Genomic DNA, 26,094 nt, shown 5'->3' with positions numbered 1-26,094 from the left:
GAGTAATCTCCTTACTTAGATGGAATTCTGACACCACCTTCGGCAGGAAGAACTGCACAGGCGAAGGACCACCTTATCCTGAAGGAAGATCAGGAAGGGCGACCGACATGACAGAGCCACGAGTTCCGACACTCTACGGATAGAAGTAATTGCAACCAAAAAAAATCACCTTATAAGACAGGATGCACAGCGACATCTGCTGCAAAGGCTCAAACGGAGAAGATTGGAGAGCGTTGAGCACTAGATTAAGATCCCAAGGATCCAATGCAGGACAGAAAGGGGGCGCAGCCTGCGCCACCCCTTGTAGAAAAGTCAGAATCGCCGTAAGCAAAGTTAAATTTCGCTGAAAAAGAATGGAGAGAGCCGACACTTGCCCTTTGAGGGAGCTGAGAGCCAGCCTCAAGTCCATGTCCGACTGCAGGAAAGCCAAGAGTCGCGGCAAAGAAAACTAACGGGAGACAGCTGTCGCCGCTCGCACCAACTAAAGTAGGACTTCCAGGTCCGGTGGTAGATTCTGGAAGACGACGGCTTCTTGGCCCAAATCATAGTCTGGACCACCGCATCCGAAAAACCCAGAGCCTTCAGTACGGCGGCTTCAACACCCATGCCGTTAAATGTAGTGATCCTAAATTTGGGTGGAAGATCGGCCCCTGCGACAGCAGGTCCTCTCGGAGAGGAAGACGCCAAGGTTCGTCGGCGAGAAGGGGCGACTAGGGACGCGTGCCACACCCTGCACGGCCAATCTGGGGCCACGAGAATGACGCGCAGTCCCTCGGACCTGATCTTCTGGAGAAGACGCGGAATGAGAGGAATAAGCAGGAACACGTGAGGAAACGTGAACTGACTCAGCGGCATCACCAGCGCGTCGCATGCCAGGGCCATCGGGTCCCTGGACCACGTGACGAAGTCCTCGACCTTGTTGTTGAACCTTGAGTCCATGAGATCCACATCCGGCCACCCCACCTCTCGCATATGACCCGAAAGACCTGCAGATGAAGAGCCCACTCGCCGGGATCGAGACGTCCCGGCTGAGGAAGTCTGAGATCCAGTTGTCGACGCCGGGTATATGAACTGCCGACAGTGCCGGAACATGTTTCTTCGCCCAGCTGAGAATCAGCACTGTCTCTGCCATGACTGCAGGGCTCCGCCATGTTGGCAGGTGATTGATGTACGCAACTAACATGGAGTTGTCGGACTGAACCAGCACCGGACAATCCCTGAGATGGTCGGCCAAATGTTGCAGAGAGAGCCCAATCGCACTCAACCCCAGAACATTGATTGAAAGGGAGCGCTCCTCGTTTGACCATACCCATTGAACAGAGAGATTTTCCAACACTCCCCCCCCCCCAACCCTTGAAGCTTGCGTCCGTTGTTAACACCTTCCAACAGAGAGGGAGGAACGAGCGACCCGACGTCAACATCGGAGAGACCATCCACCATCTGAGGGCCTGGCGCACTGGGCAAGGAGACGCATTGGCCGATCCAAGGAGGCTGCGGAGCAATCACAGCTGGACAGAATGGCTAGCTGAAGCGTTCTGGTATAGAATTGAGCATAGCGAACTGCTTCGAAGGCAGAGACCATGTGCCCCAGAGCCCGAATGCAGCGACAAATGGGAACCGGAGCTGGGCGCAACAAGGGGAGAATCTAAAGACGGAGAGTGGATAGTTTTTCCAGAGGCAAGAACACCTTGGCCTGACAAGTGTCCAGTAACATGCCCAGATATGTCAACTGCTGCAATGGATAAAGACAAGACTTCTGCCTGTTCAGGATCCATCCGAAGTGCTCCAGGGTGTCTAGAACAATTTTCAAGCTGTCTGCCGTCCCCTGAAACGACAGACCCTTCACCAGGATGTCGTCTAAGTAAGGGATCGCCACGATCCCCCTGGCATGGAGCAGGGCCATGACTGCCACCAAAACCTTCGTAAAGACCCTAGGAGCCGTGGCCAGGCCGAATGGGAGGGCTACAAACTGGTATTTCACTGCAAACCGGAGAAACCTCTGATGACTGACGCATATTGGTACGTGAAGATAAGCGTCCTTGATGTCCATCGAGGACAGGTACTTCCCCGGTTCCGTGGATGCAATGACCGTCCTCAGTGACCCCATCCAGAATCTTCGGACACAAAGGAAACGGTTGAGCGCCATGAGGTCCAAAATGGAACAGACCTCTTTTTTGGAAACCACAAAGAGATTGGAGTAAAACCCCTGAAAACGGTCTTGGCAGGAACCGGAACAATCACACCTTGCTGCAGCAGAGTGCGAATTGCCAGAAAAAAATAATCTGCGGCTGCGGGAGAGGCCGGAGGAGACGACCGAAAAAAAATGGGATGGAAGAGAAGATTTGAAATCCAGCTTCTAGCCTTCTGCAATGACCTCCCTCACCCACGCATATGAGATGTGAGACAGCCAAACATGCGAAACACATGAAGCCGGCCGCCCACCCGAACGGAGGGCGCCGGGAGCCGCCCGTCATGCAGTGGAGTTCTTAGGGTTAAAGGACTTAGAGCCCAGTTAACATGAACGCCAGGAAGGGCGCGGTTTGAAGGAAGGTTTGCGCTTCTGATCCGTGACTGACTTGTCAGACGCCTCTTGGGGCTGGAAAAACTCAGAAAGGGGCAAAAAAAGGCTTCCACTTTTTTGACCTATTAGACCGCCCCCTGTTCTGTGGTAAATGGGTGCTCTTACCACCTGTAGCATCCGAAATGATCTCATCCTGGCGCTTACCAAAAAGTCTGCTGCCGGTAAAGGGGAGGGCTGTCAGGGTCCACTTTGAAGCATTATCTGCCGCCCAGCAGGAGAGCCATAGGGTATGGTGAATAGCCACCAACAGGGCTGACGAGCGAGCCATAAACCTGGCCGCGTCCAAAGTTGCTTCACAAATATATGCACTGGCATGTGAGAGCTGCAGAGGCAAATACTGGCTGCAGCGCTGTGCCCACTGCTTCAAAGGCAGATTTTGCAAACGCTTCCAGCTTCTTATCTTTGATATCAGAAAAATAAGCCCCATCCGCCATTGGCAAGGTCCACTATAGGTGGAGCCGACCATTTCTTAGTCAAATCCTCCGAAAAAGTATAATGGACGTTCAAGCGTTTTGGCAACATAAAACGTCTATCAGGGAAATTCCACTTCTTTGGTGAGAGGAATCAAACTCCTGGTGGTTGGGGAAACAATTGTGCGAGCTACGGGACCTTCTAAAGGAAAAACACAATGCACAAGTAAAATGACGCACCAAAGGGACCGCCTGCTTCGGGACCTGGGGTCTGGGCTCAGACATAGTGACAATCCTGGCGCCGAGGAAGAGGGGAAGGTTAGGACCTGTAAGAAGGGACAAACAGCACTTACCCAGCCTGTATCCCTCCAAGCAGCAAGCCAGTCCATCAGCGTCCCGCCAGGTGCTTTGAATCCAAAAGTGGGCGGAGCCCACTCACCCTCTGCTCTGCTGCTGGCGTGGTGGGTGGGGCGAACACAAGCCCATCCCCCAAAATTACGCTGGCTCTCAGTGCCCACCCATCATCTCTGGCTGACACCCCTCCCCCCCGGCCCCAAACCCCCCCACTCACCGGGAAACATACGCAGGCATCCCCGGCCAAACCTAGATGCCGGCCAGGGAAAAATAAGCCACGGGGGCCCTGCAGGAGCACAGAAGCCGGGGCCTTAATTAACAATAGCCTCCGGCGGCCCTGTGGAAGCGGCGATGTCCTCAACACAGAGGAGGGTAACTCCGGCCCCTCCTCTCCACGGCATTCAGGACGCTGGCCCTGGAAGACGGACGCCTCCATGTGTCATTTAACATTTAAAGGGCTCTTATTGCTGCCCATAGTACAGGGCGACCACATGGGGTCCATCACATGTGAGGAGGAGAGGGTACTGGAGGGAGGGGGGCACGATGGGCAGTCTCCAAACTTTATACTCACCTGTCTAGGATCTTCTGCCCCCCTAGCTCCAGCCGGATCACCACCTTCGGTGTGCGGCCCCTTGGTGAGGAACGCTACACCAGAGACAGAGGTTTTTACAGGAACCTCTGGTCCTCCTTTTCTTCTGGAGCACGGGAAGGAGAAGGGGGTTTGGATGCAGGCAGTTTTACAGACTGCCTGAAGCTTCCCGCTAAAGAAGGAAAGAAGAAAAAACTAAAAATCAGCAGACCTGCAATGCAGGGAGGTCTGCCTCCTACAGACACTAAGCTAAAACTGATTTAGCTTGGTCCCTGTAGGAAGGGTATAGCTGAAGAGGGAGGAGCTTACACTTTGTGTGCTTAGTGTCCGCCTCCTAGCGGCAACAGTTATACCCATGGTCAAAGTCTGTGTCCCCCAATGAGACGGATAAGAAATGACCCTAATAGCCACACCTGGGGAAAAAAGGTGTAGCAAGCACCAGAAACAACACAGACGTCATTTGATCCAAACGGAAAACATGTGAGATCAAACCATGTGTTGCCAGTCTCACCGATATCCTGCCACGGGAACATCCGTGACAAATAGAGATCTATTAGGGTGAATCGGATTCTGACACTGTCCCTGATGAGCTGTACCTGTACGGTAGCTTACCATGACAGGCATGGAAGGCGTCCAGGCTGCCATGGTAAAGTGCAGCTGCATCCCTCTGCCTTGCCTTACGGATGCCACAATCAACGTTCACAATCAGCTGTTTCCCATCATTGCGGCCAGGTGTCTGCTGTATGATAAAGCCAGCATCCACAGTGTATAGAGCAGGATGCGGGCACATAATGCTGTACATATAGGGGATTATGCTTTAAGGGGTTAAAATTTGAAAAACCCTTCCAAAAGGTTATTTTTTTATTGCAGATTTTGAATACATGTCTGAAGTAAATAGAGTTGGCGTACAACTCAGGTGACTGAAGAGCATTTTAACCCCTTAGTCCCATAACTAATTTTAGCCTTAAGGACCACTTAGATTTTTTTTTACCCCCTCTGTGTTCCTGTGGTCATAACTTTTTTTTCTTTAATTTAGCTAGAAGGGAACTTGAATTTTGCACGAGGATTTGTAGTTTTTTAGGAACCATTTTGGTATACAAATAGTGTATTAAATAACTTTCATTATTTTAGTTTTAGACTGGAAAAAAACCTCAGCAAATTTAACATTAATTTGTGAGACTTATTTTTGTGGCGTTCACGTTTTTTTTTCCCCGTATTTTCCTCCTCTAAAATCTAGGTGTGTCTTCGGGGGAAAATACAGTAGTTTTTATTATACTACTTGTACAATAAAAACGCGTGTTTTTACAAAATAATCTGTTTTTGTTTCGTTGCATTCCAAGACCTGAGCATTTTTATTTTTCTGACGACACAACCGTGAGGGCTAATATATTCCTCTCTGGCGATAATTAGTGTAGCGCGTAACAGGTATCGTTAGAGAAGTGGTCTGCATATGGTGTGGAGAACAGTGAAAAATAACTTATTGATGTTTGTGTGTGTGGGGTACAAGTGTTTGCTGTGACTTATTTGACACCATGATCTGCATGCTGATAAATAGTGATGGACTAACATCGGCCGGGACGATTCGCGAACACTCGTTAACGATCAAATGTTCGCGAACCGCGCGTTCGCATCGCTCCTATTGACTTTAATAGCAGGCGAATCTGAAAAACCTTCAGGTCATATTTGCAGCCACCAAATACAAACTATGAGTGCACAAATAGTCCCACAGCATGGACAGTGACATACCAGAGGGGGATCATTGACGCCACTGTACGGGATCACTCTGGGGCATCTGTTAACGCATACATTTTTGGTATACATTAAATGGATGGCAAAAATAGGATGTGGACCCAGCCCTAGTGTCAGAATAAGCACCAGTACACAGCGGAGCAGCGTGGCGGAGAGGGGAGGCCGCCATGTACTGACAGAGAGCTACCTGGTCCTGGTGGTCAGGGATGAGGACTATGTTTCTCAAGGATAATTTTCTACTGGGAAATACAGGACACAGTATAATACACTAGAATCTATATAATATAAAGATATTATCCCTACCCCCGAATAATAATACAATTAGTTGGTCATTTATTATATAGAAATATGTCTATGTTAGGCGTATTTCTGACACAGATTGTGGCGCAAAGGTCCTTAGCACCGCAATCTGCATATTTTTCCCGCTCATGCCAGGTCTAAAAAAGGATGGCGTGGGCAGTGAAAAGGGATACAGTTATGGCCATCCAGTTATTGGATACTACCACCATACATTGACCGGATTACAGCGGATAACACCTCTGTACAGTGACCGGATAACACCGCCATACCGTGACCGGATAAAAGGGTATAAGAGGACACAGTACAGGGAATGACAAGGGGCACTGCACAGGGTGTGGTAAGAGGGCACAATGCAGGGTATAAGGGGGCACAGTGAATGTGGTTCATACGCCACCATAATGAGAGGCAGAGGAGTGAGACAGGGGTGTGATTATGTGGATAGAGATAAAAAATTTAACTGTCGGCCAGTACAGGCCCCCAAATCAGTATTTTGTGGAAGAAGGTATATGTCCCCCCATTAATCAGTATTTGGCAGAAACAGGTTTTTAGGACCCCTCAATCAGTATTTTGTGGAAGCAGGTGTATCGCAGCCCTCAATCAGTATTTGGTGGAAGAAGGTATATAGCAATAGCACCCTTCAATCAGTATTTTGTAGAAGAAGGTATATGGCACCCCTCAATCAGTATTTGGCCAAAACAGGTATATAGTACCCCTCAATCAGTATTTGGCGGAAACAGGTATATAGCACCCCTCAATCAGTTTTTGGCGGAAACAGGTATATGGCACCACTCAATCAGGATTTTGTGGAAGAAGGTATATAGCAGCCCTCAAGCAGTTTTTTTTGGGGCAACAGGTATATCACACCCATTGCAATTAGTTACTCCAATAGCGTTTGTCCCTCTATCTAGCTGCGGTATCACAGCAGAACCGCACACGACTGCTGCACAATACAAATACACTATAATATAATTTCTATGTTAGAAAGTATATTATAAGTATATCACACCTCTCTTTATCACACCTATCGATAGCACACCTATACCAGTCCTTAAAAGGACTTTTGTGGCCCTATTAGCTAGCGTTTGATGTCCCTAACTGTCCCTGCTCCAAAATGCAACCAATCCCTACACTAGCAAAACACATAATGTAAAATGGCTGCCAGATCGGGTTCTGTTATAGGGTTGGGAGTGTGTCCATGTGCTGAAACGTCTCAATTGGCTGTCCTGTCCCACCTGATGGATGTGTCATGGGTCAAAGTTCGGCGCTATGCAAAAAAAATATGGCGAGTGCGAATATTCCCATATGTTCGCCGAATCGCGAACGAGCAAAGTTTGCCGCGAAACAACCGACGGGTGAACCGCAAGGCCATCTCTACTGATAAACATCTAGGTCATGGCGTTAATAAATGATCTAATTTGACACAGAGGAGTGAGTAGATGGGCAAGCGCTCATCTTCTCCATTTTTTCCTGAAAAAAAGACCCATATATCTGATTGATAGAGGAGAGGGGGATAGGCAACATGCACAGAAGTCCATGTTACCCTCCTCCTGGGGTCACGAGAGAAGATGTTTTTTTTTTTTTCTTTCCTCTCTGCAACCCGTCAGCTCCCCCACTAACCACTTCCCCCTCCTCCAGGCTGGCTGAGATTATAGCCAGCTGTAGGAGGGGAACTGATTTAACCCTTCACATCTAAGCTTTAAAACACGACCAGGATCGCATCATTAGCTGCTGTATATCAAGAGATATAGCCTTTAGAAACTGTATTGGGAGTGAAAGTATCAAAGGTTCCTGGAAGACATGAGCTCCAAGACTGTTCAGAAACATAACTGTGAATCCTAAAATATAAAATAATTGTGCAAAAATGAAGCCATTATTATCCAACCAAGATGAATAGATGATGAACTTACTTGTCATTGACAAATGAATACATGAGCAGTCTCTCATCAATGAACTTCTTCCACTCAGGCTTCTCGTTTGCCAGATCCCTATAGTTATCATTTGACACGATAATGCCTTCCGACTCAAAAGCCAGCTTGACTATAAAGCGATCATCGTAGCAGACAACTCTTCTGCCCTGCACCCGCCGTGACGGTGTAAATACCAGGAACTTGTCCTTCTCCAACCTCCGTAGGATTTCTTGATCTGGAAAGAAACAAGGGATTACAATGCAATGATTAGTATTCTGCTTGGGTTAAATCAGAAAAAAAATAAAAATCTAAAGATGTTCCACTTTTCAGATGTAAGGCCTCATGCACACAACCAAATGTATTGTGCAGATCAGTTATGGATCTGCAAAATTCGGATACCATGCGTGTCGCTTACGCATTTTTTTACTTCAATGGGTCCATAGTCTGCATTTTGCGGCCAAGTATAGGACATGTTCTATCTTTTTTGAAGAACAGACGTACGGATGCGGGAAGCACACAGAAGAGCTGTGTGCTTTCCGCATCTGCACGTCCGTTCTGCAAAACGATAGAATATGTCTGCAAAATGCAAAGCACTGACCTGCTGTCTGCAAAAAATATGTGGAAGGCATACGGACTGCATCCGTAATTTGCGGACTGTAAAACAGATACGGTCGTGTGCATGAGGCCTAATACTAAGACTGATGGGAGATGGATCCTGGCTCAAAAAGCCACCTTTCACCCCCATATATCAGGATTTTAAAAAAGGAACATGTCCGCTTTAAATTCCACATTGGAGCACCTTTTCATCGTTTTGTCTTTCCTCTGTTATTCCTCCTGCAAATGGATGAATAAAGTGACAGCTGGGTGGTGTTGTTGCCATCGTCAAAGGAACATATACAGTAGAGATGAGCGAATAGAATCCCATTAAGTGCAATTCGATCCGCATTTCAGGATAAATTCGATTCCCGTCGAAGCCGAATTTCCTCGTGCTTCGTGTCAGCAAATCGATTTAACCTGAAATGTAAAAAACAAAAAAATTCTAACTTACCTCCTCCATTTGCTCGCGACGGGCCGCCAGCCTCCATCTTGATTGAAGATCTCGGCCGAAATCCCGTGCGTGGTGACGTATGACGTCACCACACCGGCCGGCGTGATGATGTAATCTCACGCCGCGCGAGATTTCGCTCCAGATCATCAAGCAAGATGGTGGCGGCCGGCCCGTTGTGAGCAAATGCAGGCGATAAGTTTGATTAATATTTTTTTTTATTGCTAATGCTACACTGTTTTGACACTCAGATGCCGCGATCATGTATGAATGCGGCATCTGAGGGGTACAATGACGGGGGAGGCGCTATAGCAGCTCCCTGTCATTGCACCCGCAACTTACAAAAAAAATGAAATGTGCTTCGTGACGAAGTCATTTGTCAGTAAGCGAATATTTTTGTAAAATTCAGCCGAATTGAACTTTTCAATTATTCGCTCATCTCTAATATACAGTACATCCACAGTCTCACACTGTCAGCACTAATTAGACACTGTCTGTGTGTAGGAGCATGGCCCATCGTCAAGAGGAACGGGAACACCCAGTGTCAATTTATTCATTATTTTTCAGAAGTAATAAAAGAGGAATGACCCACGGCAGATATGTCAGGAGACCTGGACAGTTCTATTTTATTTTTTAAATAGGACAATAAATGCAGAGAATTTGTAGGCATCAATCAGTTTGGCTTCACCCTGGAACACAGTGGTACAATTTCAGATTTTAGGATGGGTTGGATATCATCACTTACCAGTAATAAGAGCGTCAGGCCGTGACTGTTCCTTCCGCCAGGCAGGCACAAATACTGTAATATCCTTATGCCCTCTATCCTGGAACCAGGTGACAGCAAGCTTGATCCCACGGCAAGAAAATACCTCTTTATTTCCATGACTGAAACAGACAGAAGTTGGTATTTGTGAATGCTGTGTATCGGGTATGGGGAGACCTCCCCACCAGAGGACAAATTCGGATAAGATGTTAAGAACTAAGGCCACCGAGGTCCAGCAGAGGAAACCCCATCTGAGGCAGATGGTGCCGTAAATCAGTTACCCCTGGGATGTAATGGATATCCCATTACATGGACGCTGTATGGTTTACAAGGCAATTCATGAGGTTCTACAGGTTTAGAAAATCATGGCTGCTTTCTTCCAGAGATAGCGCCACATCAGTCCATGGGTTCTGTCTGGTATTGCAGCCTTGCCCCATTAACAGAAAATAAGACTGAGCTGCAATGCCTCTCAGAACCTGTGGGCAGGGGAGGCGCTGTTTTTAGAGCAGCCATGTTTTTTTACTTCTGTGGACTAAAAATGCTGAGGGCTGGCTGTCCCTCTAGTCGGAAGGTAATAGGAGATGAGGGGCTATTCCACTTTTCAAAGACCTTGTTCCAAGATTTAACCCAGATCAGTGGAGATCCAACTACTGGGACCCCCACTGATCACGAGACGGGGGGGGAGCAGCTATTGATCATGCATGCTTCACTCTCTATAAGACTGCCAAAGAGAAGCCAGTGCTCTGCCATCTCCACCGATCTCATAGAGAATAATGGACCCCCTCGTGTCCTATCCAACCCCTTTAAATATATCCATTGGGTTTTGGATACCTACTTGGCTGGACCAGTAAGGGAAACTTCCCTGTTCCTTCTCCTCCCAGCCTTCGATGCTCCACTGGGCTCCCTGGCTGTAAACATTCAGTTTGGCATCTCTGCAGCCAATCACTGGTCACGACGGAGACCGATCCCCTTGCACCACGTTACCATTCGTCATGATGTAAGGGGAGCTGGTCACTGCTGTGGTCAGTTACTGTCTGCAGCAATGTCAAACCGGATATTTACATCGAGGGAGCCCAGCGAAGCATTGAAGGCCTGGAGGAGATGGAGCCGGGAGCCAATGCCGGGAAGCAGCTAGGTCACCTTCCCTTTACAGGTTGCGGATCCGCAAAACACAGATGCCGCCGGTGTGCGTTCCGCAAGAATGGGCGGCCCATTTATAGAAATGCCTATTCTTGTCCGCAAAAAGGACAAGAATAAGACATGTTCTATTTTTTTGGTGGGGCCACGGAACGGAGGTATGGATGCAGACAGCACATGGTGCGGCCCCATTGAAGTGAATGGGTCAGAGCTGCAAAGAAAAGTGTCTCGGATGCAGACCCAAACAATGGTCGCGTGCATGAGGCCTAAGACTCTCCGGGAGATCTTAAGGCCAAATCTGCTTTGCACTGCTGAGCAGTAAAAACTTATAAATGTCAAATAGCGTTCTGTCCAGTGTAAAACTATTCCAGCAATCAGAAAAATCGGAATTCACGACTTATTTTCCTTGCAGCAGTGAAAAGCATTTGGCGGAGAATTTCCATGCAGGTCAATGCAAATGTGAAATTTAAATAGGGCTTTGGGTAGGAATGCAGGAAAAATTTAATTGTAGGAAACTATTTTTGCATGTTCGTGGTTTGTAGATGAGCGTTGTAATCTACTATATGACTTACTGAGGTTAAATATTTCCGTCTATAGCCATCCTTAGGTTAAGGGTCTATTCAGACGTCCGTAGAATGGGTCCGGATCCGTTCCGCAATTATGCGGAACAGGTGCGGACCCGTTCATTTCTGGTCCGCGTCCCCGAACTTCCGGTCCTCGGCTCCGCAAAAAAATAGAGCATGTCCTATTCTTGTCCGCAGCTGCAGACAAGAATAGGAATCCACTTGCAGTCCCCATATAATGACCAACATTGAACCTCTATTCTTATGACTATGTTGTGCCATTCCTCTATAAGGCCTCTTTCACACGGGCGTCATATTTTTGGCCCGGATAAGAGTCGGGTGCGTTGCGGGAAAATGCACGATTTTTCCGCGCGAGTGCAAAACATTGCAATGCGTTTTGCACGCGCGTGAGATAAATCGGCATGTTTGGTACCCAAATCCGAACTTCTTCACAGAAGTTTGGGTTTGGGATCGGGGTTGTGTAGATTGTATTATTTTCCCTTATAACATGGTTATAAGGGAAAATAATAGCATTCTTAATACAGAATGCATAGTAAAACAGCGCTGGAGGGGTTAAAAAAATAATAATAATCATTTAACTCACCTTAATCCACTTGCTCGCGCAGCCCGGCTTCTCTTCTGTCTCCTTCTTTGCTGATTGCAGGAAAAGGACCTGTGGTGACGTCACTCCGGTCATCACATGATCCATTACCATGGTAAAAGATCATGTGATGGACCATGTGATGACCGTAGTGACGTCACCACAGGTCCTTTTCCTGCAATCAGCAAAGAAGAAGAAGAGAAGAGATGCCGGCTGCGCGAGCAAGTGGATTAAGGTGAGTTAAATTATTTGTTATTTTTTTTAACCCCTCCAGCGCTATTTTACTATGTATTCTGTATTCAGAATGCTATTATTTTCCCTTATAACCATGTTATAAGGGAAAATAATACAATCTACAGAACACCGATCCCAAACCCGAACTTCTGTGAAGAAGTTCGGGTTTGGGTACCAAACATGCCGATTTTTCTCACGCGCGTGCAAAACGCACTACAATGTTTTGCACTCGCACGGAAAAATCGCGCATTTTCCGCACCCACCTCTTATCCGGGCCAAAAATATGACGCCCATGTGAAAGAGGCCTAATTCCTGCTAGAAGTTATGAACGAACCGCTAGCAGTTTGCTTTGAAGGTCCAGATGGGTGTTACCAGTTGGGTGCGTTGCAAACCCCCCCAACTGGTATTACCCATCTGGACCTTTACTGCTGACTGCTAGTAATTCATTCATCATTTCTAGCAGGAATAATATGACACGTCATAGAGTCATAAGAATAGATTCTCTGGAATTGTTGGTGCCGCCCCCTATGCACTTTGATTGACAGGGCCAGGTGTGATGATGTTTGTGTCAATCAAATTGCACAGAGAGCAGAGCCTCTAGGTGTAATGGCAACGCCCCTGTTGCTCCTAGAGTCTCATTTGCATATATTAGACATTATTCTTCTCAGCAATGCGGGCACATATGAACATGGGACCAACCCAGATGCCTTCAGCTGCCAATCAGATCCACTAGTTTCATAGGTACAAATCTGCTGACATCTTTAAAAGGTTTGTACACGGCTGAGCTGCAATACCAGATACGTCCATCAACAAGGGTGGCGCAGTTTTTGGAAATAAAATCTAATGCAACCCCTTACAGTGCACAGTTTGGCTCCACGGCTCTTAGAATACGAATCAGCGCGCCATCAATCAGTGTCAGAACCACATATGAGTCACTTCTACAGTAGTTTCTATAAAATTCTCCCCCGTTCTCTTTGTCTGACATCACCTCTTGGAATCCTACAGATGAAAAGGAAATTACAAGAGCAATTTCGATGTAATGATTTTTTTGTCTAGAGTTGGATCTCGGAGAACATTAGCAATTATACCTGTGACTACTTATCACATGCGTTTCTATTCAGAGCCGCGCCGGGAATTGCCGCAATGGAAAGATAATTAATTGAACAACGTGCAGAATTTAACTACATTTTCCCGATTGCTCGAATTTCTTAATGCCAGACAATAAGCGCTTTCCACGGAGAACAGTATTCTGCCAGGAGTTGTGTAATTAGCCATTTTGGAACGTTTCGTGATGCTGTAGCGGAAGAACCAAATTAGTTCCAAGCCCCATTGCCCGCCACCCGCAGAACCCAGTGATCGCCACCAGTATTCTCCACAGCATCTCCACTGCGCCTGCGCCGATGACGTCAGAGTGCTCCCAGGAACAGACGACACCCGGCCTCAAGCAGTGGAGATGCGCAGGCGCAGTGGAGATGCGCAGGTGCAGTGGAGATGCCGGCGCAGGCAGCGGTCTGACAGTCACTGCGCTTGCGTCGAATACAGACGCACACGGCGCAGGCGCGAGAATTCGGCCGCGATGGAGGCTGTCAATCTAGAGGAGATGGGCGGGCTGGAGGGACGAGCTGGGCGGCAGACATGGTGAGTAGAGGGAGCCTCTAGGTGCTGAAAAGACGCCCCCATAGCACCTAGAGGCTCATTTGCATAGCAATAAAAGTTTGTTTTTTAGGGTAACCGCTGCACAGAAAGGGATTACAATAGCATGGTTAGGTACAGCAGACACTAGCAGATCGCTAGTGTCTGACAGCTAATTAGGTCAAAATGTCGTGGTAGAAACCCTTTAATTGCCACCGGCTGCAACAGAAAGGACACGCCCCCTGAGAAAGGACCCCCCCCCATCCCAAAACCAAGCTTCCAGCTTGAAATGAATCTAGTAGAGCAATGCATGTGGAGATCTCTGGATCCATGTGAGGTACAGTGGCTGGTTCTAAGTTTGTTAGAAAGAGATTGTCATGTACTACATGATACAATCATAGGGTAACCCCTTGAAGAGAAGAACCCCCACCAAAAGGTCTTCAACATTTAAAAAATGCACCACTTGCTTTTCACAGGACAGTCTACAAAGCATTAAAGGGATATATGGCAGAATAAACTTGCAGACAAAGCGGAACACCTCAGCGCTGCAGAGAGGCTTCGTTTTTGGTTAATTCAATCAAGACTTGCATTCAGAAAATGCATACACTGGTGTGGCCACAAGGGGCAGTGTTGTGTTGCACTTGTATCTTGACTAGATGAATCTAATGATGGTTCTGCTCAGCTTATGATTGCACTTATGTACATACACGACGAATGATTTTGTACAGGAGGCGCCCCTTTGATCTAACTTGGCACTGGGAAAAAGGACTAGTGCACTGGTCATATAAAAAATATCTCCCCCTAGGTCTTTGCCTCTGGTTTTGGAAACTTGATAGGTTTTCATGCAGCGAAAAATGCTGTGGAGTTACCATCTGGTTGTGAACATACCCTTTATTGTAAGTAGATGGCCCAGGGATCAACGTCACTGAAGATTAGGGTTGTATGGAGGTACCCAGTGTTCCTGTTCCTATTCACTAGAGTCTTAGGCACTCTATGTCGCCATATGGTGCCTTATATACTCCGCATTATGTTATTTGCTCAGTAAGGTGTAGTATGATGGGCAAGCCGCAATTCTTAATTTTTTTGTTTCGGATTCATACGGATTCCAACAGGCAGGTAACCACCTTATTCTTCTGTATGAAATCAAAAGCATATGGGGGTATGGTATGGGCCATCAGACTTCTATAGGTGGCTTACTACTCCATACATTGCATGAAGCTGTAATATGGCGGTGAACATAGATTCAAGTCTCCAGAATGTCCTGTCTTCTGTCTGGGTTGCTAGACCTTAAAGGCTATGTATTATAGCAGGGGTGGCCAACCCGCGGCTCGCCAGCCGCATGCGGCTCCTCGCACCTTCACTTGTGGCTCTCAGAGGAGCGCGCTCTCCTCTACATATGCGACACAGAGGGGGTGGGCCAGGGATGTCACAGGTATCGAAATATTAGCAGCACAGGGGAGAAGGAAGAAGAAAGCAGTCCCCTCCTCCCCCCTGTGCTGCTGCCGCTGCCACCAATGAGAATTCAGAGGGGAAGAGGAGGGGAGGGGCTGTGGCCACTGCCACCAATGAAGGTAACTCACTCATTTATTCAAATACAGGAGGCGGGTGCTGGCTGCAGAATCATATAGCCCACACCCGACCTATATAAGAGGTAGCTGAGATCCGCGGCAGTTAACCCCTTAGGTGCCACACCTGAGGGGTTAACTGCCGGGGATCGCAGCGGCATCATAGAGGCCAGGTGTCGACTATGTGATTCTGCCGGCACCCGCCTCCTGTATCTGTATTAAAGGTTGTCATTGGTGGCGCAGTGCACCCCTTCCCTTAATACGTGGAGGCCCACGCTCTGACCTGACGCTGTGCACGTCAGGTCACTGTGGAGAGGGCGCCACAGTCTTCAGAGCAGCGGCATCAGAGGTAGGATAAGCCTCCTACACAGTTTTATTTTATTAAAGTACTGATCTGGGGGTCTTATCTGACATGGGGGTAGTATGAGCTCAGATAAGACCCCCAAATCCTCAGACCCACAAAATAAGCCTCCCCAGTGCTCACATAAGACACCAAAAATCAGACACCCCACGCTCACATCTCCCCTATGTCAAATCACCCCTGAACATCTGAGCATGGGGCGTCACCTGAGCATGGGGCGGTCATCTGATAATAAGGCGGTCATCTGAGCATGGGGCGGTCATCTGAGCATGGGGCGGTCATCTGAGCATAAGGGTGTCATCTGAGCATGGGCGGTCATCTGAGCATGGGCTGTCATCTGAGCATGGGGCGGTCATCTGAGCATAAGGGTTGTCATCTGAGCATAAGGTTGTCATCTGAGCATAAGGTTGTCATCTGAGCATAAGGGTGTCATTTGAGCATAAGGGTGTCATCTGAGCATAAGGGTGTCATCTGAGAAATCTTGAAACACATTGTGAAAAACAAAGATTGCTAGAAGTCACACTAAAGCTGTCTACATTACAGGTAGGAAAGGTGGTTTAAATGCTCTTTTAAATGTTTGATAACTCTATGGCAGTAATACTGTTGTGTGCACGCATATTTGTGTAAATGTATAGCTTGTGGCTCTTGGCAGTCATACGATTTTTTTTTCTGTCTCTTTGTGTCTGTACAGTTAGCCACCCCTGTATTATAGCTAAAATCTTATCAAATGATAGAAATATGTCTTAAATAAGCTTTTATGAGGTCAGGAGATCAGAGATAGGCGCTCTACATGAGCTGTCAGCTGACGGAAATCAAAGAAAATAAACTCACAGCTTGCAGACTGATTTTTTAATACGTGTAACCCTTTTAACCCAGAAACGGCTGAACATTTTTAATAAAGACCAATTGAAAAAAATGTATTTTAGCCCAAAATGAGTGAAATGCAATCATAAAAAAAAAAAAGTAACATTCAGTCTGGTCATTGGTGTTGTTAGTCTTTAACAGCACTTCTATTTCCCCAATTTATTTCTATCCAGCTTCCACTAGCACAGCCTGGGTAAGTCTGATCTAGTATCAACTCCTCGGTTCATAAGGAAACTTTTTGGCTGTCAATACAGTAATAAACATCTTTTGCTATTTCTGTACTAAGGATGTCGCTCGCAGGTATCGAAATATCAGCAACACAGGGGAGAAGGGAGCAGTCCCCCCCTCCCCCCCGTGCTGCTGCCGCTGCCACCAATGAATGTAACTCACTAATTTATTCAAATACAGGAGGCGGGTGCTGGCTGCAGAATCATATAGCCCGCATCCGACCTCTATGAGAGGTAGCTGTGATCCGCGGAAGTTAACCCCTTAGGTGCCGCACCTAAGGGGTTAACTGCCATGGATCGCAGCGCCGTCATAGAGGCCAGGTGTCGACTATGTGATTCTGACGGCACCCGCCTACTGTATCTGTATTAAAAGTCAATTGTCATTGGTGGCGCAGTGCACCCCCCCCCCTTAATACCTGGAGGCCCGAGCTCTGACCTGACGCTGTGCACGTCAGGTCACTGTGGAGAGGGCACCACAGTCCTCAGAGCAGCGGCAGCAGAGGTAGGATAAGCCTCCTACACAGTGTTTTTTTGCTTCCCCAGTGTTCAGATAAGACACCGAAATTCAGACATCCCATGCTCACATCTCCCCTATGTCAAATCACCCCCCCCCCCCCCCCCCCCCCCCCCCCACACACACACACACACAATCTCAAAATTGGGGTGGGTGGTCATCTCAGCATGGGGCGGTCATCTCAGCATGGGGCGGTCATCTGAGAATGGGTCAGCATGGGGCGGTCATCTGAGCATGGGGCGGTCATCTGAGCATGGGTCAGCATGGGGCGGTCATCTCAGCATGGGGCGGTCATCTCAGCATGGGGCGGTCGTAGGGCGGTCATCTCAGCATGGGGCGGTCATCTCAGCATGGGGCGGTCATCTCAGCCTGGGTCAGCATGGGTCAGCATAGGGCGGTCATCTGAGCATGGGGCGGTCATCTGAGCATGGGGCGGTCATCTGAGCATGGGGCGGTCATCTGAGCATGGGGCGGTCATCTGAGCATGAGGGTGGTCATCTGAGCATGAGGGTGGTCATCTGAGCATGAGGGTGGTCATCTCAGCAATCTTGAAACACATTGTGAAAAACAAAGATTGCCAGAAGTCACACTAAAGCTGTCTTCACTACAGGTAGGAAAGGTGGTTTAAATGTCTGATAACTCAATTGCAGTAATACTGTCGTGTGCATGCATATTTGTGTAAATGTATAGCTTGTGGCTCCTGGCAGTCATACTTTTTTTTTCTGGCTTTGTTTCTGTAAGGTTGGCCACCCCTGATATAAAGCTATAACACTGTAAGGTCAGATCAAATGTACTATATACAAGACCACCAGACACTACTACACGGTATAAATATGCCTTATGACCTGGAGGGTCACACGTCCAGCGCCTCAACATCCCACCGGCAACTTTACCTCTAAAGGTCCAACTATCCTACCAATCCAACTGTAGTTAAAATTAGTCTGTCACCTCCAAAATTGGTTTCAAAGTAAGAATGCCTCCATATAAGTTTGGCGACCCGAAACATAACCATAACCATGACGTTTTGGTGCACCGTGGGTGGGGCTGCTCTTTTAGGTGTACAATCACTTCGCCAGTAATGTGACCCATTGCCTCCTCCTGTTGTTTGATTGACAGTCCCAGAGATTTCAAAGCTAGTAGCCATGAGGTGCACTGAATGGACCAGCGTCGCGCATAGTGCACCAAAAACTTTATTTGCATAACAATAAAAATAAGCATTTCTCAGGAATAGAGGACTGGATTTTCCCACAAAATATATGTTTTAGAGGGCGTCTACCCTACATGCTGGTATGCTTACTTTGAAACTATTTTTGAAGGTGACAAACTCCCTTTAATCGCCCCCCAAAAATGCAATGGAATAAAAAATTGTGCTGTCAAAGAGAGTCCAATATATAAGAAATAGGATATAAGAGACCTAGGAATCTGGTGCAGAAAAACTGGTTGTAATGAAGGGTTAATCTTCTCAAGAAAGATGTCTTTTGGAGAAGTTTTACTGTAAATGATATTAAAGTCTTTAAGCAAAGGTTTTGGAAAGCAATGCACAAACCAAGTCCACTGAAGTGGAATACCTGGAGGTACAGAACTTAAAGAGTTATTCTCATCTCACACAATGGGGGCATATCGCTAGGATATGCCCCTATTGTCTGCTAGGTGCGGACTGAAACCCATGCCTATATTGAGAACGGAGCCCCGGAAGCGTTTGAGAGCGCAATGCACATGCGCAACCGCCCTCCATTCAGGTTCTATGGAGGCTGGCTTGGCTATTTCCGTCGGGCACATAGAAGTGTATGGGAGCGGTGGCCGGTCATGCGCGATGTGCTGCCATTCACTTCTATTGGGAGAGCGCTTGGTGGTGGGCGGACTGGAGTCCTCCAGCCACCACTTTTCAGGGCTCCATTCCCGATAAAGGTGCGGGTCCCTAGTGATATGCCACCATTGTCTGAAATGAGACAACCCCTTTAAAGTGTACCACCAACCAAAAATGAGAGCTCTTGAAACCTTATATGTATTAATATCCAGATAAACTGTGTGGGTCCCCTGTATCACTCGTTATTTAGGTCTGTACTCAAAGGGGTTCTAGGCTTTGTGTAATGTCTACTTCTTAGAAATGTCCTTTCATATAATGAGCTGATCACCACCAGTGACCAGCTGTTCTCCATGGGTAAACCTGATAGAAACTCATCAATTTCCCTACAGCGCCACCAAAGGGAAATGTAAGCATTACACAGTGATCATTCCAACCAACTGGTTGTCAGTGTAAGGGTTCGTTCACAGCTCTTCCGGTAGCCTGCATCGGCATAAATGACGGCCGTCTGCCAGACAAAAACCTCTGCATACAACGGTATTTGTCCGTCCGAAACCTGGCATTTATGCTGGAGAGTAGCCAGATCACCACTGGACCCAATGGGCATACAGCGGTGAACTGTAGAATCTGGCAATGGCAGATCCAGCGAAATCCAGCAGGCTGCTCTCTGAAGGAACAGCCTGCCGGATACGGTGCTACCCATGTGAACGTACCCTTATGCAGGACAAGACAGGTCCTCTGGAGCTGGCCAAGAAATGAAGCTCCTGAACAGTACACCCCAAAAGGGTAATTGGGTTTTTTAAACTGAATGATCGTTTCAACATTTTTTTTTCCAACTTATAAGAAACAAATCTTTCTCTATTGATTTGTATCCAAACCAACTTTTTTGAAAAATTCAAGAAAAATAATCTCATCTGTAATGGAATATTTTTGTCCAGATCATTGGCATTTACTTGAAGTATTTTAGATTTCGCACATCTTGTGTTAGTAGTCACACAGTCACTCACCTCATGGCAACATTGCTCCCGTCAATTACAATTGGTCTTAGGTTTTCACTGTCATCTATTGCCTCCTGATGAAAAGGAGATTCAGGTCGTTGAGACTCGAAGGAAGATGCTTCCCGTAGAACGGTATTACTCACTCCACCATTTTGTTCAGTCTCACTCTTGCTGCCAAGCTTGACAAGTTCTCCTAGAATGTCATTAATTAAAGCATTTGTACCAAGTTTGTTGAGGACAAGAAGAACCTGTTCTTCGGAGTAACCCAATTTAAGTGCAAAGTCCAATTTCGTTTGGTATTCCTTTACTTCATCTGGTGGTTTCTTTATCTCCTTAGATTCTGTTTGGTCGTGTTCACTTTTAAGGTCTTCTAGAATCTCATTCCTTTTTAGTATGTACGGCTCGATGCAAGGAGAACGACAGAGTTGTCTATGCTTCTTGGTCACCCGGCAGGGTTCTACTACAAGTCTACTTGACAGCTCAGACTCGTTATCAGAATTTGTGCTTTCTTCCGAGTCACAGCTCGAACTACAGGTCCCTTCCGAGGTATCTTTGTCTGAATCATCCTTCCTGGAATTAACTTTATCCATGGTTGGCTTCCGCAGTATAGTCCACGGTACAATTGCACTTAAGTGTGTATCACCAGTCTCTGTGTAAAGGCGCCCAAAGCTATGGCCAAAGTCATCTTTCAAGCCCATGAAGCCGGTGCATGTGTCCGACTCCACCTTGTTATTATTTCTGAAGCCTTGATAAAATGACCTGAATTCCTGAAAATGAAGGAAAGCAAAAATGAGTCCTAGAAAATGTCATAATGAAGTCAGGCAGAGGTCATGTGCTTGCATGGATACAACTTTTTCTGATACAATTCACAATCTATAAAGAGATTTTAAAGCAAAAACATAGAATGGGGTCCTGGTCTGTCTAAACACCAACAGGGGCGAAGTTATAGAGGCTGCAGAGGTAGAAGTTGCACCAGGGTCATGAGGGGGAACAAAAGGTCCCACCGTCCCATAAAAAGCCACCAGTATTATAGATAGAATATGATTGGTTAGAGAGCCCCATTACAGGTTTTGTATTGGGGCCCAAGAACATCAAGTTCCACCTTCTTTACAGTAATTCACAGGGAGCAAAGTATCTACCAAAACAAATTTATGATCATGATCATATGATCATGCCCACCAGTATTCAATCTTCCTCACAGCTTACACAATGACCCCCCTCCCCCATAGTCCTCCACTTTAGCTGTCTTGCCTGTCCACCAACGTTCTTTCCATTACAAAGGAGCACAGCCACCCTGGAAGAGGTTTTTCAGTTTACACAACCAATTTTATATTACCGGCCCGACTGTTAGGATCTGGCACCTATGGGCACCCGTAATTAGAGGTTTAATGCATGCTTGCTGCAAATTTAATGCTAATTTGCACTGTACCCCCAATGATAGGGAAGGTTACCGGGCACAGATCGTCTGTATGGGATGGAGAAGATGACAAATTAAACATATTGTGCAAACAGAATGGTCCCTTGGGAAACTTACACTTGCATCCAAACCACGGACTGCTACAACTAATTGCACCTAATCAGGAAGATTGTCCTAAAATAATTATCTTGAGGTTCGGTATATTGCAGACACTCCCGCTGCCCCTGTCAGTTATGGGAAGGCTGCAGATGGCTGGGATGCTATAGACTACGGCTTCCCATTTGTAAACCTGACATCTGTGTGACAACCAATCACTGTGAGACCTGATGAGATCCTGCCAATTCTGCTAGGACCATTTTCTGCAGAAATCAGTAGACTGTGATAATTGACTTAATTATACTTAGTTATACTTCCATCTGTGGAACTTGAGGGAAAATAAATTCTTTTTATGTTTAAATATTGAAAAATTATATTTAAAATTTTGTATTCTTTACCATAATGGGCAATTATCAAAATATCATAGCCATTAATCCCCACTTTATAGGATATAGTACCTTATACAGACATCAGCATCACGCTCTCCCCAATGGGGCTCACAATCTAAGTTCCCTATCAGTATGTCTTTGGAGTGAAAGAGGAAACCAGAGAACCCAGAGGAAACCCACGGAGAACATACAAACTCCATGCAGATGTTGGCCTTGTCGGATTCAAACCTAGGACCCCAGCGCTGGAAGAAACCAGTGCTAACCACTGAGCCACCGTGCTGCCCACATATGACCCCATATGATCCACTAGCTCCCTCTTTATATTCTGTATGACCCTATATCAGCCATTGCTTCCCTCTCTAAAGTCTATATGGTCCTAAGTAATCCAATGCTTACTGCTTTCAAGCAGCTTAAAAAATTTAGCCAAAGTGACCCACGCCTGTATTTCGCGTTACGAAATCGCATTCCGCGATTTTTACATTGCTGATTTTTCACATTCACTAAAATAAATTCTAATTCGCGAATATATGACGAATATTCTACAAAATATTCTTGAAATATTGCGAATTCGAATATAGCCCCTGCCGCTCATCACTAGTGCTGTCCGCATATTTTCCGGCCCATTGACGTGAATATGGGTAGGAAATACTTAACTAACAGTCCTTAGGAATAGTTGTCGGGTGGTTGGCTAGCCCCACTTTTCCCTGGCTATACGGTAGCTCCTGGCAAGTCAGCCAAGAGAGAGGATGTATATGCTAAAGCAGGAGAAAGAAAACAATCCTTTTACAGGGAAACACCATCCAAGTGAGTTAGAAAACAGAAAAGCAACTTTGCTGAGAAACAATCTGTGAAGGAAAGAAGCATTACATTTTTGCAGAAAGTTGAGGACCATTAAAAGGAACAATACTTAGACAAAGACAGTAAAGGTAATGCATGCATACAGCTGTAAACTTTACTGCACATGGTTTGAGGATGGACTAGCCATCTGATCTAGGACTGTACCCGGGAGCTGAGCATTGCAGAGGAACATTGAGTGAAATTGCACGCCTTTGGTTCTTTGAGAAGACTGCATGTATCTGTGGAAAGTGACTGAAAGAGGACCATCATTGTAGCCATCCCTATACACAGCCTTTGGGAAAAGCCTATTCTGTGAAACACTTGAGAACTGTGCCTACTGCTTGTGTTTTCACTGTGACACCCATCAGCTATTCAGTAAAAGATGGCACATGGTCATTGACCTCCACATCGGATCTGGTCCACTGTTCTCCTGCCCTACAAAACCTGCTGCCCACCTAACATCAAGGGCATCCCAGTGTCACGGGAAGTACGGGGAAGGAAAGGCAACCAAAGGGAACCACAACTAAACAACAACAGACTAGGCCCCAAACCTAGAGAGTAAAGAGGTCACCTCCTAGCATTTCCTGATACTCACCCTAAGCTGCTAACAACATGTGCAAATCTTAATGGTAGAAATGCATAGGAACCTGAGGCTGCTGAAACACTGCACTAAACCCTCAGCTTAGGGAACAGGGAAAGAGGCAACCGACTCCTTCCAAACTGAAGGAGCCAGTGTCTCCCTGAGGCCTAGTCAGGACAGACACACCAATAAAAGGGAGAGGACTTAGCTTGAGATGTAACTGGAACAGGAGAACCACCACACAAGCAGAGCACTCCACAGAAGAGCTATCAGCCGCAAGGAAACAAGTGAGAGGCGGAACATATAAAGAGCCACCTGACTGATAATGAGCAGCATCTGCGAAGGGGTGGAAACCTGTCAGCAACAATGAAAACAAGAGAGATCTGTCAGATAGACTTCTGAGTCTTCCGTCTATTTGAACTTCTAAGATCTCTCCCAGGGCCAGCGGTGACAACCAGGCAGCAGACCCCCTAAGTCCAGGGTATGCCCTAAGGGGAAGAAGGGTTGTGCCTCTTTCAATTCATTGCACGCAGAGCCCTGGGAGTACTGGAGCAGGGATTATCCACCGTGAGGACTTCAACCACCCTCATTGCTGCTGCCACCACTCTTAGGGCTCAGGCACACGACCGTATTTTTTATCTGCATATTCTGCGGATTGGATGAGGACTAGTGATGATCGAGCATGCTCGGCCGAACACCACTTCGGATCGAGCATCTCGATGCTCGGCACATGGCGGGAACCGCATGTGCTCGAGCGCAATGCTCGAATCTCCTCCCCGCACGTTTCTTGCCTGCTACGCAGCATACAGTGTACTTTATCAGCTTTGCAACCATATTTCCCCCGGAACTCAAAGACTTTGGTTTCCGGGAAGCTGCTCGGCGGGTCATGGGAATAACGCCGCCGGATGTTATCGTTTATAGTCGGAACTACGATGGTATCTGATCGTCTTTGAAGCTTCGACTTTCGTTTTTGATTAATGAAAACATTCTTGGCAAATGCTTTAGCTTTGGTTCGTCTTGCGCCGGTCCAAGAATTTCACCTTTAGCAGCGCAATACGGATGCCCCCTGCCGTCTCTCTTAATCATGGCCCCAGTTCCGAAAACCTACAAAATAGAACCGGACTCCTATTCCATTATTCCTAGCTGAAGTAGTCAGACGACCCGGCCTACTTTGAACACTGTAAATTTTTTCAATGGTCAGTTAAGCAGCAGGCATTCTCACATAATTTTTTAAATAGTCAGCTCAGCAGCAGGCCCTCAACCATAATGTTTTAGAGGGTCAGCTCACCTGCAGGCCTTCACCTAATTATACCTAATAGTTAATTTGCACGCATGCTGCCTTGCTTGGAGGTGGTAGCCGTAGCTGTTTCTCAGGCTCCCTCTATGGTATCAAACCCTGATTCCCAATTACCCATGGTCACCGTGGTTGGCGCTGAAAATATCATCGAAAGTTGATAGGGCAGACATCTGAATGGATAGTCACCGTCACAGGGACGTGCGATCGGGCCCAGGTTATCTAGAGTCACCAAAGCGGCAGCAGGCCCTCGCCCATAATGTTTTAGATCAGGCATGCTCAACCTGCGTCCCTCCAGCTGTTGCAAAACTACAACTCCCAGCATGCCCGAACAGCCTACAGCTATCAGCCTACAGCAGGGCATTGTGGGAGTTGTAGTTTTACAACAGCTGGAGGGCCGCAGGTTGAGCATGCCTGTTTTAGATGGTGAGATCAGAGGCCCTTGCTCCAAATGTTTTTGAAGGTCACCAGCAGGCCATGAATCATAATTTTTCAAGGCTGTGTATGATGCCCTCCTTTATGTGTAATAAAGGGTATATTGGAGTGCCTCTTCCTTGTAATTTTTGGCAGCACTTACACTTTATATACAAGTAAATATACAGCAAAGAATGTTTTCTAACAATTTTATCTTTGGTTTTGTGTGTATTATTGTCAGTCTGTAAAAGTGGCGTACTATTTGGACAACATCGTTCCCAGCAGCGACCGGGGAGTCCAAGATGCATCCAGACATCCTCCCCATGCTGTTCCCGAACCATTTAGGTGGTGTTTCCAGGCGGTGCCTGGTTTAATGCTCGGGTTCTCTCATTGACTTCCATTGTGCTCGGTAGAGCACCCGAGAATCCCGATGTGTTCGGCCCTAGCCCCCCCGAGCACTATAGTGCTCGATCAACACTAATGAGGACCCGTTCATTTCAATGGGGGCGGCAAAAAATGCAGACAGCACACCGTGTGCTATGTGAAAGTCCGTTCTGTGGCCCCGCAAAAAATATAGAACATGTTCTATTCTTGTCTTGTTTTGTAGACCATGATAGGTCATGGCAGCATGCACTTATGGCTGTGTGCACGAGTCCATATACTTCGTCTCCACCTCGCGCCCTTCCATTGTAAACGCTAAGGTTTGTTGTGTTGCTATACATATATTTTGAACAGAAGTAACTGATATGGTCTTCTAAGCAACATCATAGGTAGTAACTGAGTACTGTTACCAGCATGGAAAGCAACAGTTTCTCGGGTTTTACTTAGATAGGAGGATTCAATTGCTAAACTCTTGAGTTTTCATCAGC

At 46.8% G+C, this 26,094-nt stretch overlaps 1 protein-coding gene across 1 annotated transcript in view; it reads right to left on the bottom strand.

The window, feature by feature from the left end:
- The window catches only part of ZC3H12C (zinc finger CCCH-type containing 12C), a 31,256-nt gene extending 8,139 nt beyond the window's left edge, over window positions 1-23,117 (bottom strand). The window contains exons 1-4 of the mRNA XM_040422468.1: window positions 23,103-23,117; window positions 20,208-20,965; window positions 9,681-9,820; window positions 7,891-8,125 (exon numbers count right to left, since the gene is read on the bottom strand). Coding sequence (XP_040278402.1) covers window positions 7,891-8,125; window positions 9,681-9,820; window positions 20,208-20,965; window positions 23,103-23,117 — 1,148 coding nt within the window. The remainder of the gene's footprint in view (window positions 1-7,890; window positions 8,126-9,680; window positions 9,821-20,207; window positions 20,966-23,102) is intronic.
- Between the last annotated feature and the right edge of the window lie 2,977 nt (window positions 23,118-26,094).

The sequence above is a fragment of the Bufo bufo genome, chromosome 3 (assembly GCF_905171765.1).
Source record: "Bufo bufo chromosome 3, aBufBuf1.1, whole genome shotgun sequence".
NCBI classification, from domain to species: domain Eukaryota; kingdom Metazoa; phylum Chordata; class Amphibia; order Anura; family Bufonidae; genus Bufo; species Bufo bufo.
Note: the sequence above shows the minus strand (reverse complement) of the source record. Positions and strands in the feature narration are given on the sequence as shown.